The 18,654-nt window shown below is 42.1% G+C and overlaps 1 protein-coding gene across 2 annotated transcripts in view; it reads left to right on the top strand.

Moving 5' to 3' along the window:
* Positions 1–18,654, top strand: part of NOS1AP (nitric oxide synthase 1 adaptor protein) — a 107,359-nt gene that overhangs the window by 64,311 nt on the left and 24,394 nt on the right. The window contains exons 3-5 of one of the 2 annotated variants that reach the window (XM_056523291.1): positions 511–621; positions 9,902–9,960; positions 16,812–16,920. In XM_056523291.1, coding sequence (XP_056379266.1) covers positions 511–621; positions 9,902–9,960; positions 16,812–16,920 — 279 coding nt within the window. The remainder of the gene's footprint in view (positions 1–510; positions 622–9,901; positions 9,961–16,811; positions 16,921–18,654) is intronic. The other variant, XM_056523292.1, reaches the window with a different exon arrangement.

Genomic DNA, 18,654 nt, shown 5'->3' with positions numbered 1-18,654 from the left:
TAAGAATTGAGATACAGCTATTTTAAAAGTCCCGACTAGAGATGAGCGAACTTACAGTAAATATGATTCGTCACGAACTTCTCAGCTCGGCAGTTGATGACTTTTCCTGCATAAATTAGTTCAGCTTTCCGGTGCTCCGGTGGGCTGGAAAAGGTGGATACAGTCCTAGGAAAGAGTCTCCTAGGACTGTATCCACCTTTTCCAGCCCACCGGAGCACCTGAAAGCTGAACTAATTTATGCAGGAAAAGTTATCAACTGCCGAGCCGAGAAGTTCGTGACAAATCGAATTTACTGTAAGTTCGCTCATCTCTAGTCCCGACGGTTCCTCTTTATCTTAATACACCACCTATTATTTCTTATGTTTTTCTTCTTCTTCTTTGTGTCTAGTAACATGGATGAAATGCCCAGATCTTGTCTCCATCCCCCATCACGAACAGAGTATATAGTAGATAGGTATATAGCCGCCTCTCCGGGCTCCTTTGATACTGACCTGCCTTTTTCTTCCACAGTATGAGTTCAAGGCGAAGAACATCAAAAAGAAGAAAGTTAACCTGTTGGTGTCTGTAGACGGAGTGAAAGTCATCCTGAAGAAGAAAAAGAAGGTGCCCGACATGTTTTCTGTATGTTCATTTCCGTCTTCTTCTTAGTTATGGAAATGAGCTTCTCCTCCAAAAGGAAGAAAGAAAAACCCTCAGGCTGTGACTCCACACAACTTTAGTGTTGTTTTTTTCTAGGCCAGGAAAAAATGCCTCAGAAAGTCCCATGGTGCAGTTTTTGTTGTGTTTTTACAAAAAAAAAAAGATTATTGTTATTATTATTGTTATTTTAGTGGTATTATTTTAGTGTTGTTGTTGTTACTGTTGTTCTTAAAGGGGTATTCCAGGCAAAAACTTTTTTTTATATATATCAACTGGCTCCGGAAAGTTAAACAGATTTGTAAATTACTTCTATTAAAAAATCTTAATCCTTCCAATAGTTATTAGCTTCTGAAGTTGAGTTGCCGTTTTCTGTCTAACTGCTCAATGATGAGGTCACGTCCCGGGAGCTGTCCAGCTCCTATGGGGATATTCTCCCATCATGCACAGCTCCCGGGACATGACATCATCATTGAGCAGTTAGACAAAAAACTTCAGAAGCTAATAACTATTGGAAGGATTAAAGGGGTATTCCAGGAAAAAACTTTTTTTTATATATCAACTGGCTCCGGAAAGTTAAACAGATTTGTAAATTACTTCTATTAAAGAATCTTAATCCTTTCAGTACTTATGAGCTTCTGAAGTTTAGGTTGTTCTTTTCTGTCTAAGTGCTCTCTGATGACACCTGTCTCGGGAAACGCCCAGTTTAGAAGAAAATCCCCATAGCAAACCTTTTCTAAACTGGGCGGTTCCCGAGACATGTGTCATCGGAAATTACTTAGACAGAAAAGAACAACCTTAACTTCAGAAGCTCATAAGTACTGAAAGGATTAAGATTTTTTAATAGAAGTAATTTACAAATCTGTTTAACTTTCCGGAGCCAGTTGATATATATAAAAAAAGTTTTTGCCTGGAATACCCCTTTAAGAACAACAGTAACAACAACAACACTAAAATAATACCACTAAAATAACAATAATAATAACAATAATCTTTTTTTTTTTTTTGTAAAAACACAACAAAAACTGCACCATGGGACTTTCTGAGGCATTTTTTCCTGGCCTAGAAAAAAACAACACTAAACTTTTCTGTCTAAGTAATCTCCGATGACACATGTCTCGGGAACCGCCCAGTTTAGAAGAGGTTTGCTATGGGGATTTTCTTCTAAACTGGGCGTTTCCCGAGACAGGTGTCATCAGAGAGCACTTAGACAGAAAAGAACAACCTAAACTTCAGAAGCTCATAAGTACTGAAAGGATTAAGATTCTTTAATAGAAGTAATTTACAAATCTGTTTAACTTTCCGGAGCCAGTTGATATATAAAAAAAAGTTTTTTCCTGGAATACCCCTTTAATCCTTCCAATAGTTATTAGCTTCTGAAGTTTTTTGTCTAACTGCTCAATGATGATGTCATGTCCCGGGAGCTGTGCATGATGGGAGAATATCCCCATAGGAGCTGGACAGCTCCCGGGACGTGACCTCATCATTGAGCAGTTAGACAGAAAACGGCAACTCAACTTCAGAAGCTAATAACTATTGGAAGGATTAAGATTTTTTAATAGAAGTAATTTACAAATCTGTTTAACTTTCCGGAGTCAGTTGATATATATAAAAAAAGGTTTTGGCCTGGAATACCCCGTTAATATTGTTATTATTACTATTTTAGTTTATTATTATTATAAAGAATAATAATAATGATGTTGTTATAGTTATTATTATTGATCATGATTATTATCATTATTATTATTATTATTAATAATGATTATAATAATCTTGTAGTATTATTAATAATAATAATGATAATATTATAATTTATATTATTGCTATTTTATGTGTTACAATTACATAAAAATATCAATAATCTTAATAAATTTATGTTTTTTATTTTATAATTATTTTTATTATTAAAAATATAGTGTCATTAATTAATACACTCATTAATTAATTCATGTGATTCATTCATATGTCTTATCAAGTTTAAAACTCCCCCCCCCCCCCCCCACTCATAGAAGTCTGTAGGACAAAAAAGCCATATCCTCAACATGCTGCAATTTTGGAAAATTGACCATGAGCCTGAAATCTCCACTAATGGGTGAAAAGAAACCAAAAGAAAAAACACCATGCGGCTCTCTTGCCATACAGAGTTCATATGCTGTTGGTTTGGCTGATAACCCCAGTCATGTTTCAAGGCTCTTGATATGGCAGTATTTTCCAAACAGTGTGTCTCCAGCTGTTGCAAAACTACCAGCATGCCTGGAAAACCAAATAAGTATTTAGTCAACCAGCAATTGTGCAAGTTCTCCCACTTTAAAAGATGAGAATGGTCTGTAAATTTCATCATGGGTATACCTCAACTATGAGAGACAGAACGGGGGGGAAATAATACAGAAAATCACATTGTTGGATTTCTAATGAATTAATTGGTAAAATAAGTATTTGGTCACCTACAAACAAGCAAGATTTCTGGCTCTCACAGACCTGTAACTTCTTCTTTAAGAGTCTCCTCTGTCCTCCACTCGTTACCTGTATTAATGGCTCCTGTTTGAATTTATCAGTATAAAAGACACCTGTCCACAATCTCAAACAGTCACACTCCAAACTCCACTATGGCCAAGACCAAAGAGCTGTCGAAGGACACCAGAAACAAAATTGTAGACTTGCACCAGGCTGGGAAGACTAAATCTGCGATAGGCAAGCAGCTTGGTGTGAAGAAATCAACTGTGGGAGCAATTATTAGAAAATGGAAGACATACAAGACTACTGATAATCTCCCTCAATCTGGGGCTCCACGCAAGATCTTACCCTGTGGTGTCAAAATGATCATAAGAACGGTGAGCAAAAATCCCAGAACCACTCGGGGGGACCTAGTGAATGACCTGCAGAGAGCTGGGACCAAAGTAACAAAGGCTACCATCAGTAACACACTACACCGCCAGGGACTCAAATCAAGCAGTGCCAGACGTGTTCCCTGCTTAAGCCAGTACATGTCCGGGCCCGTCTGAAGTTTGCTAGAGAGCATTTGGATGATCCAGAAGAGGATTGGGAGAATGTCATATGGTCAGATGAAACCAAAGTAGAACTTTTTGGTAAAAAGTCAACTCGTTGTGTTTGGAAGAGAAAGAATGCTTAGTTGCATCCAAAAAACACCATACCTACTGTAAAGCACGGGGGTAGAAACATCATACTTTGGGGCCGTATTTCTGCTAAGGGACCAGGACGACTGATCCACGTAAAGGAAAGAATGAATGGGGCCATGTGTTGTGAGATTTTGAGTGAAAACCTCCTTCCATCAGCAAGGGCATTGAAGATGAAACGTGGCTGGGTCTTTCACCATGACAATGATCCCTAATACACCGGCCGGGCAACAAAGGAGTGGCTTCGTAAGAAGCATTTCAAGGTCCTGGAGTGGTCTAGCCAGTCTCCAGATCTCGACCCCATCGAAAACCTTTGGAGGAGTTCAAAGTCTGTGTTGCCCAGCGACAGCCCCAAAACATCACTACTCTAGAGGAGATCTGCATGGAGAAATGGGCCAAAATACCATCAACAGTGTGTGAAAACCTTGTGAAGACTTACAGAAAATGTTTGACCTCTGTTGCTAACAAAGGGGATATAACAAAGTATTGAGATGAACTTTTGTTTTTGACCAAATACTTATTTTTCACCATCATTTGCAAATAAATTCCTTAAAAATCAGACTGTGATTTTATGGATTTTTTTTCTCATTATGTCTCTCATAGTTGATGTTATAACCTATGATGGAAATTACAGCCTCTCTCATCTTTTTAAGTGGGAGAACTTGCACAATTGGTGGCTGACTAAATACTTTTTTCCCCACTGTACAGTCATGGCCGTAAATGTTGGCACCCCTGAAATTTTTCAAGAAAATGAAGTATTTCTCACAGAAAAGGATTGCAGTAACACGTTTTGCTATACACATGTTTATTCCCTTTGTTTGTATTGGAACTAAACCAAAAAAGGAGGGAAAAAATTGGACATAATGTCACACAACTCCAAAAATGGGCTGGAAAAAATTATTGTCACCCTTTCAAAATTGTGGATAAATAACATTGTTTCAAACTTGTGACGCTCCATTAAACTCACCTGGAGCAAGTAACAGGTGTGGGCAATATAAAAATCACACCTGAAAGCAGATAAAAAGGAGAGAAGTTCACTTAGTCTTTGCATTGTGTGTCTGTGTGTGTCACACTAAGCATGGACAACAGAAAGAGAAGAGAACTGTCTGAGGATTTGAGAACCAAAATTGTGGAAAAATATCAACAATCTCAAGGTTACAAGTCCATCTCCAGAGATCTAGATTTGCCTTTGTCCACAGTGCACAACATTATCAACAAGTTTGCAACCCATGGCACTGTAGATAATCTCCATGGGCGTGGACGGAAGAGAAAAATTGATAAAAGGTGTCAACGCAGGATAGTCCGGATGGTGGATAAGCAGCCCCAAACCAGTTCCAAAGATATTCAAGCTGTCCTGCAGGCTCAAGGAGCATCAGTGTCAGCGTGAACTATCCGTCAACATTTAAATGAAATAAAACGCTATGGAGGAGACCCAGGAGGACCCCACTATGGAGGAGACCCAGTAGAACCCCACTATGGAGGAGATCCAGGAGGACCCCACTATGGAGGAGACCCAGGAGGACCCCACTATGGAGGAGACCCAGGAGGACCCCACTATGGAGGAGATCCAGGAGGACCCCACTATGGAGGAGACCCAGGAGGACCCCACTGCTGACACAGACATAAAAATGCAAGACTACATTTTACCAAAATGAACTTGAGTATCCAAAATCCTTCTAGGAAAACGTCTTGTGGACAGATGAGACCAAGATAGAGTTTTTTGGTAAAGCAAATCATTCTACTGTTTACCGAAAACAGTGAAATATGGTGGAGGTCAATGATGTTTTGGGTTGTTTTGCTGCCTCCGGCACTGGGGGCCTTGAATGTGCACAAGACATCATGAAATCTGAGGGTTACCAACAGATTTTGGGTCGCACTGTACAGCCCAGTGTCAGAAAGCTGGGTTTGTGTCCGAAATCTTGGGTCTTCCAGCAGGACAATGACCCCAAACATACCCCAAAAAGCACCCCAGAAATGGATGGCAACAAAGCGCTGGAGAGTTCTGAAGTGGCAGCAATGAGTCCCGATCTAAATCCCATTGAACACCTGTGGAGAGATCTTAAAATTGCTGTTGGGAAAAGGCACCTTCCAATAAGAGAGACCGGGAGCAGTTTTCAAAGGAAGAGTGATCCAACATTCCGGCTGAGAGGTGTAAGAAGCTTATTGATGGTTATAGGAAGACACTGATTTCAGTTATTTTTTCCAAAGGGTGTGCAACCAAATATTAAGTTAAGGGTGCCAATAATTTTGTCCAGACCATTTTTGGAGTTTGGTGACATTATGTCCAATTTGCATTTTTCTTCCCTTTTTTTGGTTCCAATACACACAAAGGGAATAAACATGTGTATAGCAAAACATGTGTTACTGCAATCCTTTTCTGTGAGAAATACTTCATTTTCTTGAAAACTTTTAGGGGAGCCAACATTTACGGCCATGACTGTATATGGGTAAAGCTACCTATAGGTGACACTAGAGGGGCAGTTTTCTTTCTTTTGGAGGAGGGTTAATTTGCATAATTGTTGTCCCATGAAGCATTGCATGTAAGTCTCTATAATCAGTGGATCTTCTCAATGAGAACCAGTATCCCACAAATTTAATGAATGGAAAACAGAGTTTATTGTGCCAATGTTTTAAAGCGTATCACTTATCCACAAGATAAGATATGTCTGACCTCTGACCCCTGGAGATACAGTACAGCAACCGTGTATCTCCAGCATGCTGGCCCCGTGCTCCTTGCTTTGGGGCCCCGTTCTGGAGATCCCCCCCTCCCGTGATCAAACACTTATTCCCTAACCTGTGAGTAGGGGAAACATTTTTCATTGCTGATGTTCCTCTTTAAGGCTGAGCTCACGTATGGTTGGTGACGTGGCATAGTTTTCATCTATTGTTCCGAAGGCGATTTAAAAGTTAAAAGTTGTATGCAGATTTATTTTTTTTTGACCCGGTAAAACCAATGGTATATGTGTGTTGTTAGTTTACAAATATAAAAAAAATACAATGTACGGGCATTAGTGACTAGGAATGTCCTGATACTGGTTTTGACGCCAATATCGGACATTTGCACGAATACTTGTACTTGGGAAGATTGCACGGACAGATTGCACGGACAGATTGCACGGACAGATTGCACGGACAGATTGCACGGACAGATTGCACGGACAGCACACGATCGGTGAACAGAGAATCCTGTCAATTGGTACTAAGGGGCCCAAAGTGTGCCAAGAAAATGTCCCCCACACTATTACACCCCCACAAGCCTTAACATGATACAAGACAGGATGGATCTATACTTTCATGTTGTTTACATACTGGAAGCTTCATCATAGAAAGGATTCCCTACCTACTGGGGGCTTCATCATAGAAAGGATTCCCTACCTACTGGGATCTTCTACATCATATGAGGGATTCCCTACTTACTGGGGGATTCTACATCATAGTGGAATTCCCTACCTACTGGGGGCTTCTACATCATATGAGGGATTCCCTACCTACTGGGGGCTTCTACATCATAGGGGGGTTCCCTACCTACTGGGGGCTTCTACATCATATGAGGGATTCCCTACCTACTGGGGACTTCTAAGTCATATGAGGGATTCCCTACCTACTGGGGGCTTCTAAGTCATATGAGGGATTCCCTACCTGCTTAGGGCTTCTACATCATAGTGGAATTCCCTACCTACTGGGGGCTTCTACATCATATGAGGGATTCCCTACCTGCTGAGGGCTTCTACGTCATAGTGGAATTCCCTACCTACTGGGGGCTTCTACATCATAGTGGGATTCCCTACCTACTGAGGGCTTCTACGTCATAGTGGAATTCCCTACCTACTGGGGGCTTCTACATCATAGTGGGATTCCCTACCTACTGTGGGCTTCTACATCATATGAGGGATTCCCTACCTACTGGGGGCTTCTACATCATAGTGGGATTCCCTACCTACTGGGGGCTTCTACATCATATGAGGGAATCCCTACCTACTGGGGGCTTCTACATCATAGTGGGATTCCCTACCTACTGGGGGCTTCTACATCATAGTGGGATTCCCTACCTACTGGGGGCTTCTACATCATATGAGGGATTCCCTACCTACTGGGGGCTTCTACATCATAGTGGGATTCCCTACCTACTGGGGGCTTCTACATCATAGTGGGATTCCCTACCTACATGGGGCTTCTACATCATATGAGTGATTCCCTATCTACTGGTGGCTTCTACGTCATAGGGGGGATTCCCTACCTAATGAGGGTTTCTACATCATATGAGGGATTCCTTACCTACTGGGGGCTTCTACATCATAGTGGAATTCCCTACCTACTGGGGGCTTCTACATCATATGAGGGATTCTCTACCTACTGGGGGCTTCTACATCATATGATGGATTCCCTACCTACTGGGGGCTTCTACGTCATAGGGGGGATTCCCTACCTAATGAGGGTTTCTACCTATTATTTAGAAGCCCCCCCAATAGTTAGCAAATTCCCCCTTTTTAGGTAGAAGCCTCTAGAAGGTAGGTAAGTAATCCCCCTATTATGTTGAAGCACCCAATAGGTAAGTAGGAAACTCTTCCCTTCTAAGTGAAAGCCCCCAGTAGTTAGGTCAAAGTTTCCCAACCAGGGTGCCTCCTGCTGTTGCAAAACTACAACTCCCAGTATGCCCGGACAGCCCTCGGCTGTCCAGGCATGCTGGGAATTGTAGTTTTGCAACAGCTGGAGGCACCCTGGTTGGGAAACACCGAGTTAGGTAGTCAGGTAAGGGACCTCCTTTTAGGTAGAGGACCCCCATTAAGCAGTTTTCTCCAAAAAGTCCCCTCTGAAAGAAAATAATAAAAATCCCCCTCACCCTTGTTTCTACCTATTATTTAGAAGCCCCAAATATGTAGCGAATTCCCCCCCATTTAGGTAGAAGCCTCTAGAAAAATAAAAAAAATAAACATCTTCCTCACCTCTCCTCCGCTCCCGGGCTGAGGTCTTTTCATCGTTCTCTCCATTATCCGGAATGGTGCAGGACCTGCCATTGTGTGCCTTGTAGGAGAAGGTCCTGCACCACAGAGGAGGATGCAGAGGCGGGAAGGTGAGGGGGATTTTTATTATTTTCTTTCAGAGGCGACTTATTGGAGAAAACTGCTTAACGGGGGTCATCTACCTAAAAGGAGGTCCCTTACCTGACTACCGAACTCAGTGTTTCCCAACAGGGTGCCTTCAGCGGTTGCAAAACTACAACTCCCAGCATACCCGGACAGCCGAGGGCTGTCCGGGTATGCTGGGAGTTGTTGTTTTGCAACAGCTGGAGGCACCCCGGTTGGGTAACTTTGACCTAACTACTGGGGGCTTTCACTTACAAGGGAAGAGTTTCCTACCTACCTATTGGGTGCTTCAACATAATAGGGGGATTACCTACCTACCTATCTTCTATAGGCTTCTACCTAAATGGGGGGAATTCACTACCTATTGGGGGCTTCTAAACAATAGGTAGAAATCCTCATTAGGTAGGGAATCCCCCTATGACGTAGAAACCCTCAGTATGTAGGGAAGCCCCCAGTAGGTAGGGATTCGCCACCTACTCGGGGCTTCTACCTAAAAGGGGGGATTCTCTACCTACTGGGGGCTTATACATAATAGGGGGTATACACTACCTAACTACTGGGGGCATTTCTTAAAGGGGTTCTTCGCTGCTCATCATTTGGAACAAACTGTTCCGAACGCTGGAGCCATCGCCGGAAGCTCCTGACGTCATAGCCCCGCCCCCTCATGACATCACGCCCAGCCCTCACAATGCAAGTCTATGGGAGGGGGCATGACAGCATAGACTTGCATTGAGGGTGTGGTGGCGTGACATCATGAGGGGGCTATGACATCACGAGCTCCCGGCGCCTGCTCCAGCGTTCGGAACAGTTTGTCCCAAACGCTGAGCAGCGGAGTACCCCTTTAAACATGAAGCCCTCTCTGACCCTAATAATTGACTTTTGGCTAAGGTTAGAGCCACAATAACAATGACAGTAAAAAAGGATCAGTAAATCAGTGAATTAGTACTTAAAAAAAATAAATAAATAAGAAATTGGTATCGGGACATTCCTAGTCGTGACCATAGGTGTTGCCTTATTGCATTACTGACTAACTTTGTTTTGTTTCAGAAGAAGGAATGGGACTGGGATCAAAGCAAGATGTTGGTCATGCAGGATCCGATCTACAGGTTGGTGTCTGCATCACGTACACGAAATTCTGTCATTTGTTCTTTTAAAAAATAAATAAAATAAAAAGCATTGGTGATGGGCGCCATATGGGTTTAGTTAGTGGCAGTAATATATATGCCCCGTACCAGGCCGGTGCTGGGTTCATCCATCACAGACAATAGTTCTACAAAGTAGACACTAGACAAAGAGCAGACACTAGATCAGTGTTGTCCAACTAGGGTGCCTACAGCGGTTGCGAAACTACAACTCCCAGCATGCCCGGACAGCCAATGGCTGTCCGGGCATGCTGGGAGTTGTAGTTTCGCAACAGCTGGAGGCACTCTGGTTGGGAAACGTACCACTAGATGATCTGACAGGAGGATTATAATATGTGATCTATATAATCATAGAAAGGAGACTCGTCCTCTGATCAGACGGGATTGTTGTTATTTTTTGTTGTGTGTATATGATGGAGGTTTCTCTGGTTTATACCTGGTCGTCTCTTATCTGGGTCTCTGCAGAATCAGCACATTTTATTTATTTCTGCATCTACAATGTGTTAGTCCTATTGCTTTGTCCGATATACATACACTCCTTGGCCACTTTATTAGGTACACCTCCCTAGTCCCGGGTCAGACCCCTTTATACTTTATACAAGGTGCTGGACACATTCCTCAGAGATTTCCCTACAAACTTATGACTCCATATGGACATGATGACATCACACAATTCATATAGACATGATGACATCACACAATTCATATAGACATGATGACATCACACAATTCATATAGACATGATGACATCACACAGTTCCTCTATATAGACATGATGACATCACACAGTTCCTCTATATAGACATGATGACATCACACAGTTCCTCTATATAGACATGATGACATCACACAGTTCCTCTATATAGACATGACATCACACAATTCATATAGACATGATGATATCACACAATTCATATAGACATGATGACATCACACAATTCATATAGACATGATGACATCACACAGTTCCTCTATATAGACATGATGACCTCACACAGTTCCTCCATATAGACATGATGACATCACACAGTTCTTCCATATGGACATGATGACATCACACAGTTCCTCCATATAGACATGATGACATCACACAGTTCCTCTATATAGACATGATGAGATCACACAGTTCCTCTATAGGACATGATGACATCACACAGTTCCTCTATATAGACATGATGAGATCACACAGTTCCTCTATATAGACATGATGACCTCACACAATTCATATAGACATGATGACATCACACAGTTCTTCCATATGGACATGATGACATCACACAGTTCCTCCATATAGACATGATGACATCACACAGTTCCTCTATAGGACATGATGACATCACACAGTTCCTCTATATAGACATGATGACATCACACAATTCATATAGACATGATGACATCACACAATTCATATAGACATGATGACATCACACAGTTCCACCATATGGACATGATGACATCACACAGTTCCTCCATATGGACATGATGACATCACACAGTTCCTCCATATGGACATGATGACATCACACAGTTCCTCTATATGGACATGATGACATCACACAGTTCCTTCATATAAACATGATGACATCACACAGTTCCTCCATATGGACATGATGACATCACACAGTTCCTCCATATGGACATGATGACATCACACAGTTCCTCCATATGGACATGATGACATCACACAGTTCCCCCATATGGACATGATGACATCACACAGTTCCTCCATATGGACATGATGACATCACACAGTTCCTCTATATCAGTGGTCCCCAAACTGTGGCCCTCCAGATGTTGCAAAACTACAACTCCCAGCATGCCTGGACAGCCAACGGCCATCTGGAGGGCCACAGTTTGGGGACCACTGCTCTATATAGACATGATGACATCTTACAGTTCCTCCATATGGACATGATGACATCACACAGTTCCTCCATATGGACATGATGACATCACACAGTTCCTCTATATGGACATGATGACATCACACAGTTCCTCCATATGGACATGATGACATCTTACAGTTCCTCCATATGGACATGATGACATCACACAGTTCCTCCATATGGACATGATGACATCACACAGTTCCTCTATATGGACATGATGACATCACACAGTTCCTCCATATGGACATGATGACATCACACAGTTCCTCCATATGGACATGATGACATCACACAGTTCCTCCATATATACATGATGACATCAAACAGTTCCTCCATATATACATGATGACATCACACAGTTCCTCCACATAGACATGATGACATGACACAGTTCCTCCATATGGACATGACATCACACAGTTCCTCCACATAGACATGATGACATCACACAGTTCCTCCATATGGACAAGATGACATCACACAGTTCCTCTATATGGACATGATGACATCACGCAGTTCCTTCATATAGACATGATGACATCACACAGTTCCTCCATATGGACATGATGACATCACACAGTTCCTCCATATGGACATGATGACATCACACAGTTCCTTCATATAGACATGATGACATCACATAGTTCCTCCATATGGACATGATGACATCACACAGTTCTCCATATGGACATGATGACATCACACAGTTCCTCCACATAGACATGATGACATCACACAGTTCCTCCATATGGACATGATGACATCACACAGTTCCTCCATATGGACATGATGACATCACACAGTTCCCCCATATGGACATGATGACATCACACAGTTCCTCCATATGGACATGATGACATCACACAGTTCCTCTATATCAGTGGTCCCCAAACTGTGGCCCTCCAGATGTTGCAAAACTACAACTCCCAGCATGCCTGGACAGCCAACGGCCATCTGGAGGGCCACAGTTTGGGGACCACTGCTCTATATGGACATGATGACATCTTACAGTTCCTCCATATGGACATGATGACATCACACAGTTCCTCCATATGGACATGATGACATCACACAGTTCCTCTATATGGACATGATGACATCACACAGTTCCTCCATATGGACATGATGACATCTTACAGTTCCTCCATATGGACATGATGACATCACACAGTTCCTCCATATGGACATGATGACATCACACAGTTCCTCTATATGGACATGATGACATCACACAGTTCCTCCATATGGACATGATGACATCACACAGTTCCTCCATATGGACATGATGACATCACACAGTTCCTCCATATATACATGATGACATCACACAGTTCCTCCATATATACATGATGACATCACACAGTTCCTCCACATAGACATGATGACATGACACAGTTCCTCCATATGGACATGACATCACACAGTTCCTCCACATAGACATGATGACATCACACAGTTCCTCCATATGGACAAGATGACATCACACAGTTCCTCTATATGGACATGATGACATCACGCAGTTCCTTCATATAGACATGATGACATCACACAGTTCCTCCATATGGACATGATGACATCACACAGTTCCTCCATATGGACATGATGACATCACACAGTTCCTTCATATAGACATGATGACATCACATAGTTCCTCCATATGGACATGATGACATCACACAGTTCTCCATATGGACATGATGACATCACACAGTTCCTCCACATAGACATGATGACATCACACAGTTCCTCCATATGGACATGATGACATCACACAATTCATATAGACATGATGACATCACACAGTTCCTCTATATAGACATGATGACATCACACAATTCATATAGACATGATGACATCACACAGTTCCTCTATATAGACATGATGACATCACACAGTTCCTCCATATAGACTTGATGACATCACACAGTTCCTCCATATGGGCATGATGACATCACACAGTTCCTCCATATGGACATGATGACATCACACAGTTCCACTATATGGACATGATGACATCACACAGTTCCTCCATATGGACATGATGACATCACACAGTTCCACTATATAGACATGATGACATCACACAGTTCCTCCATATGAACATGATGACATCACACAGTTCCTCCATATGGACATGATGACATCACACAGTTCCTCCATATGGACATGATGACATCACACAGTTCCTCCATATGGACATGATGACATCACACAGTTCCTCTATATGGACATGATGACATCACACAGTTCCTCTATATGGACATGATGACATCACACAGTTCCTCTATATGGACATGATGACATCACACAGTTCCTCCATATGAACATGATGACATCACACAGTTCCTCCATATGGACATGATGACATCACACAGTTCCTCCATATGGACATGATGACATCACACAGTTCCTCCATATGGACATGATGACATCACACAGTTCCTCTATATGGACATGATGACATCACACAGTTCCTCTATATGGACATGATGACATCACACAGTTCCTCTATATGGACATGATGACATCACACAGTTCCTCTATATGAACATGATGACATCACACAGTTCCTCCATATGAACATGATGACATCACACAGTTCCTCCATATAGACATGATGACATCACACAGTTCCTCCATATAGACATGATGACATCACACAGTTCCTCCATATAGACATGATGACAGCACACAGTTCCTCCATATGGGCATGATGACATCACACAGTTCCTCTATATGGACATGACATCACACAGTTCCTCTATATGGACATGATGACATCACACAGTTCCTCCATATGGACATGATGACATCACACAGTTCCTCCATATGGGCATGATGACATCACACAGTTCCTCTATATGGACATGATGACATCACACAGTTCCTCTATATGGACATGATGACATCACACAGTTCCTCTATATGGACATGATGACATCACACAGTTCCTCCATATGGACATGATGACATCACACAGTTCCTCCACATGGACATGATGACATCACACAGTTCCTCTATATAGACATGATGACATCACACAGTTCCTCCATATGGACATGATGACATCACACAGTTCCTCCATATGGACATGATGACATCACACAGTTCCTCCATATATATATGATGACATCACACAGTTCCTCCATATAGACATGATGACATCACACAGTTCCTCCATATGGACATGATGACATCACACAGTTCCTCCATATGGACATGATGACATCACACAGTTCCTCCATATGGACATGATGACATCACACAGTTCCTCCATATGGACATGATGACATCACACAGTTCCTCCATATGGACATGATGACATCACACAGTTCCTCCATATGGACATGATGACATCACACAGTTCCTCCATATGGACATGATGACATCACACAGTTCCTCCATATGGACATGATGACATCACACAGTTCCTCCATATAGACATGATGACATCACACAGTTCCTCCATATGGACATGATGACATCACACAGTTCCTCCATATATACATGATGACATCACACAGTTCCTCCATATAGACATGATGACATCACACAGTTCCTCCATATGGACATGATGACATCACACAGTTCCTCTATATGGACATGATGACATCACACAGTTCCTCCATATAGACATGATGACCTCACACAGTTCCTCCATATAGACATGATGACATCACACAGTTCCTCCATATAGACATGATGACATCACACAGTTCCTCCATATAGACATGATGACATCACACAGTTCCTCCACATAGACATGATGACATCACACAGTTCCTCCATATGGACATGATGACATCACACAGTTCCTCCACATAGACATGATGACATCACACAGTTCCTCCATATGGACATGATGACATCACACAGTTCCTCCACATAGACATGATGACATCACACAGTTCCTCCATATAGACATGATGACCTCACACAGTTCCTCCACATAGACATGATGACATCACACAGTTCCTCCATATAGACATGATGACATCACACAGTTCCTCCATATGGACATGATGACATCACACAGTTCCTCCACATAGACATGATGACATCACACAGTTCCTCCATATGGACATGATGACATCACACAGTTCCTCCATATAGACATGATGACATCACACAGTTCCTCCACATAGACATGATGACATCACACAGTTCCTCCACATAGACATGATGACATCACACAGTTCCTCCACATGGACATGATGACATCACACAGTTCCTCCACATGGAGATGATGACATCACACAGTTCCTTGGTAGCCCATCTGCTTCAAGGTTGGACGTGTTGTGCATTCAGAGAGGGTATTTTGCAGACCTTGGATGTAACCAGTGGTTATAGGAGTTACTGTTGCCTTTTCATCTCATGGTCATCTCAAAACCAGTCTGCCCACTCTCCTCTGACACGGCCAAGGCTTTTTTTTTTATCCACACAACGGCCGCTCGCTGGATAATTTCTCTTTTTCGGACCATTCTCTGTAAACCCTAGAGATGATTGTGGGTAAAAATCCCTGAAATTCTCAGACCATCACTCCTGGCACCAACAACTATGCCACGATAAAAGTCAACTAAATCCCCTTTCTTCCCTATTCTGATGGTTTGAACTTCAGCAAGTTGTCTTGACCACATCTACATGCCTAAATGAACTGAGTTGCTGTCATGTGATTGGCTGATCAGTTATTTGTGTTAACATACAATTGAACAGTGTACATAATAAAGTGGCCAGCAAGTTTTTAGTGCTGTGGACCTCCAGCTGTTGCAAAACTACAACTCCTAGGGTGCCCGGACAGCCAACGGCTGTCCGGGCACCCTGGGAGTTGTAGTTTTGCAGCAGCTGGAGGTCCTTAGTTTGGAGACCACTGCTTTAATGCATCACTTATCTGGTCTCCCCCTTTATCCATCTCTTTCTTTAATGCAGAATATTCTACGTATCTCATGACTCCCAGGACCTCAAGATCTTCAGTTACATTGCCAGAGACGGCTCCAGCAACATCTTCCGCTGCAATGTCTTTAAATCCAAGAAAAAGGTGAGTGTAAAGCAAGGCGGTCGCCCCCTTGTATAGGATAGAAAGAAATTTTTATATATTAATTTAATATATATTACTATACAATGGGGTGGTGGGTTGTTTAAATCAAGTTTTTATGTTAAATACATATATATAGCAACAGAAGAATACAGCAGCACACTGCCAGCACAAAGATATAGGTGACACATGAATATGCAGTTAAAACATGGAGAGCTATACAGCTATGGTGTAATAGATGCAAATGTGAAACTATGAAATAGTGAGGCACTTAGCTCGCAAATTTGTCTCCGCCGGCGGTCGATATATATATATATATATAGATAGATAGAGATATATATATATATATATATTTATTATTTTTATTTTAAGACTCTGGTGATCTTTTTCCATTTCACTATATATAATATATATGTATATTACTATACAATGGGGTGGTGGGTTGTTTAAATCAAGTTATTTTCAATATATATTTATATATTATTTTTATTTTAAGACTCTTTGGTGATCTTTTTCTATTTAACTTTATATGATATATATTTAATTTTATATTTATATATATATATATATATATATATATATATATACATTTCTTTTTATTTTTTTATTTTTTTAAATCTTGCAATTTTCATTGTGGCCACTAGGGCTAAAACTAAGCTGAGACTTCGAGACTTCCTGTTCTGTCTGAGATGATTAGGAGGCGGCTGCTGGAAAGGGATCTGTACATAATTACAATGAAAGGTGGCACCAATAGATAGAGAAGACAATCGATAATGCACACAGCTCAGTCTCCCCCTCCGTGTGGAATGATCTATGCAAAGGTCACAGAGTATGCCCAGTAACATTTCCTTAATTTGCTAAACTGAAGGGAAAGGTAAATCTGGCTTGTTGGCGTGGCCAAATTTTTGACCTGTGTTTCCCAACCATAATGCATCCAGTTCTTGCAAAACTACAACTCCCAGCATGCTTGGACAACCAAAGGCCTCTCTGGCTCCTCCCTTTCTCCTGACAGGAAGTTGTGTAGTCCTGTAATTGTTAGTGTTGTCTCTGCAGTTCCTCAACTCCTCCCACTCTCCTGACTGGAAATTGTGTAGTCCTCTCATTGTCAGTGTGGTGTTGTGTTAGCAACTCCCTGACTCCTCCCTCTCTCCTGACAGGAAGTTGTGTAGTCCTAGCATTGTCAGCGTTCTTTAGTCTCAGCAGCTCCCTGGCTCCTCCCTCTCTCCTGAGATGACTCCTCATCCTCTTCGGTCTTAGGAGGTGTGGCTGGATCTTGTCTCTAAGCTCTAGCCCCGCCCCTAAATGATGTCCTCACCTCTGACCAGCCCTTACAGCTACACCACCATCTCCCCTGTTATATACATGTATACGTACACTTGTTTATTAGGACACTTAGGGAGGATGAGATGTGGTTACAACATTTTTCCTTGTAATAAGAAATAGCAGAGGAGCAGACAGGGAATGCATACAGGCAGGTGCTGCAGACTGTCCTGTAGAGCGCAGTTCTGTGTCATTGCTGGGCGAGCAACAGGCAGCATTGTTGTGGGAGGGGGGGAAGGCAGGGTGAGAGGACAATGATGAAGAGCTTAGGGAACCCATTGCATCCTGGGAATTGTAGTACTGAGAAACTACTCAACCGGGAAGCCCAGTAGACACATAGAACAAATAGATTTTTGGTGGTTTCCGAAGTAGGGCAGACATGCAGGCACTTCTATATGCTTCTGCAGCATTATGCTT

This window comes from Hyla sarda, chromosome 6, assembly GCF_029499605.1.
Source record: "Hyla sarda isolate aHylSar1 chromosome 6, aHylSar1.hap1, whole genome shotgun sequence".
NCBI classification, from domain to species: Eukaryota; Metazoa; Chordata; class Amphibia; order Anura; family Hylidae; genus Hyla; species Hyla sarda.
This window is presented reverse-complemented; position numbering and strand designations above follow the sequence as displayed.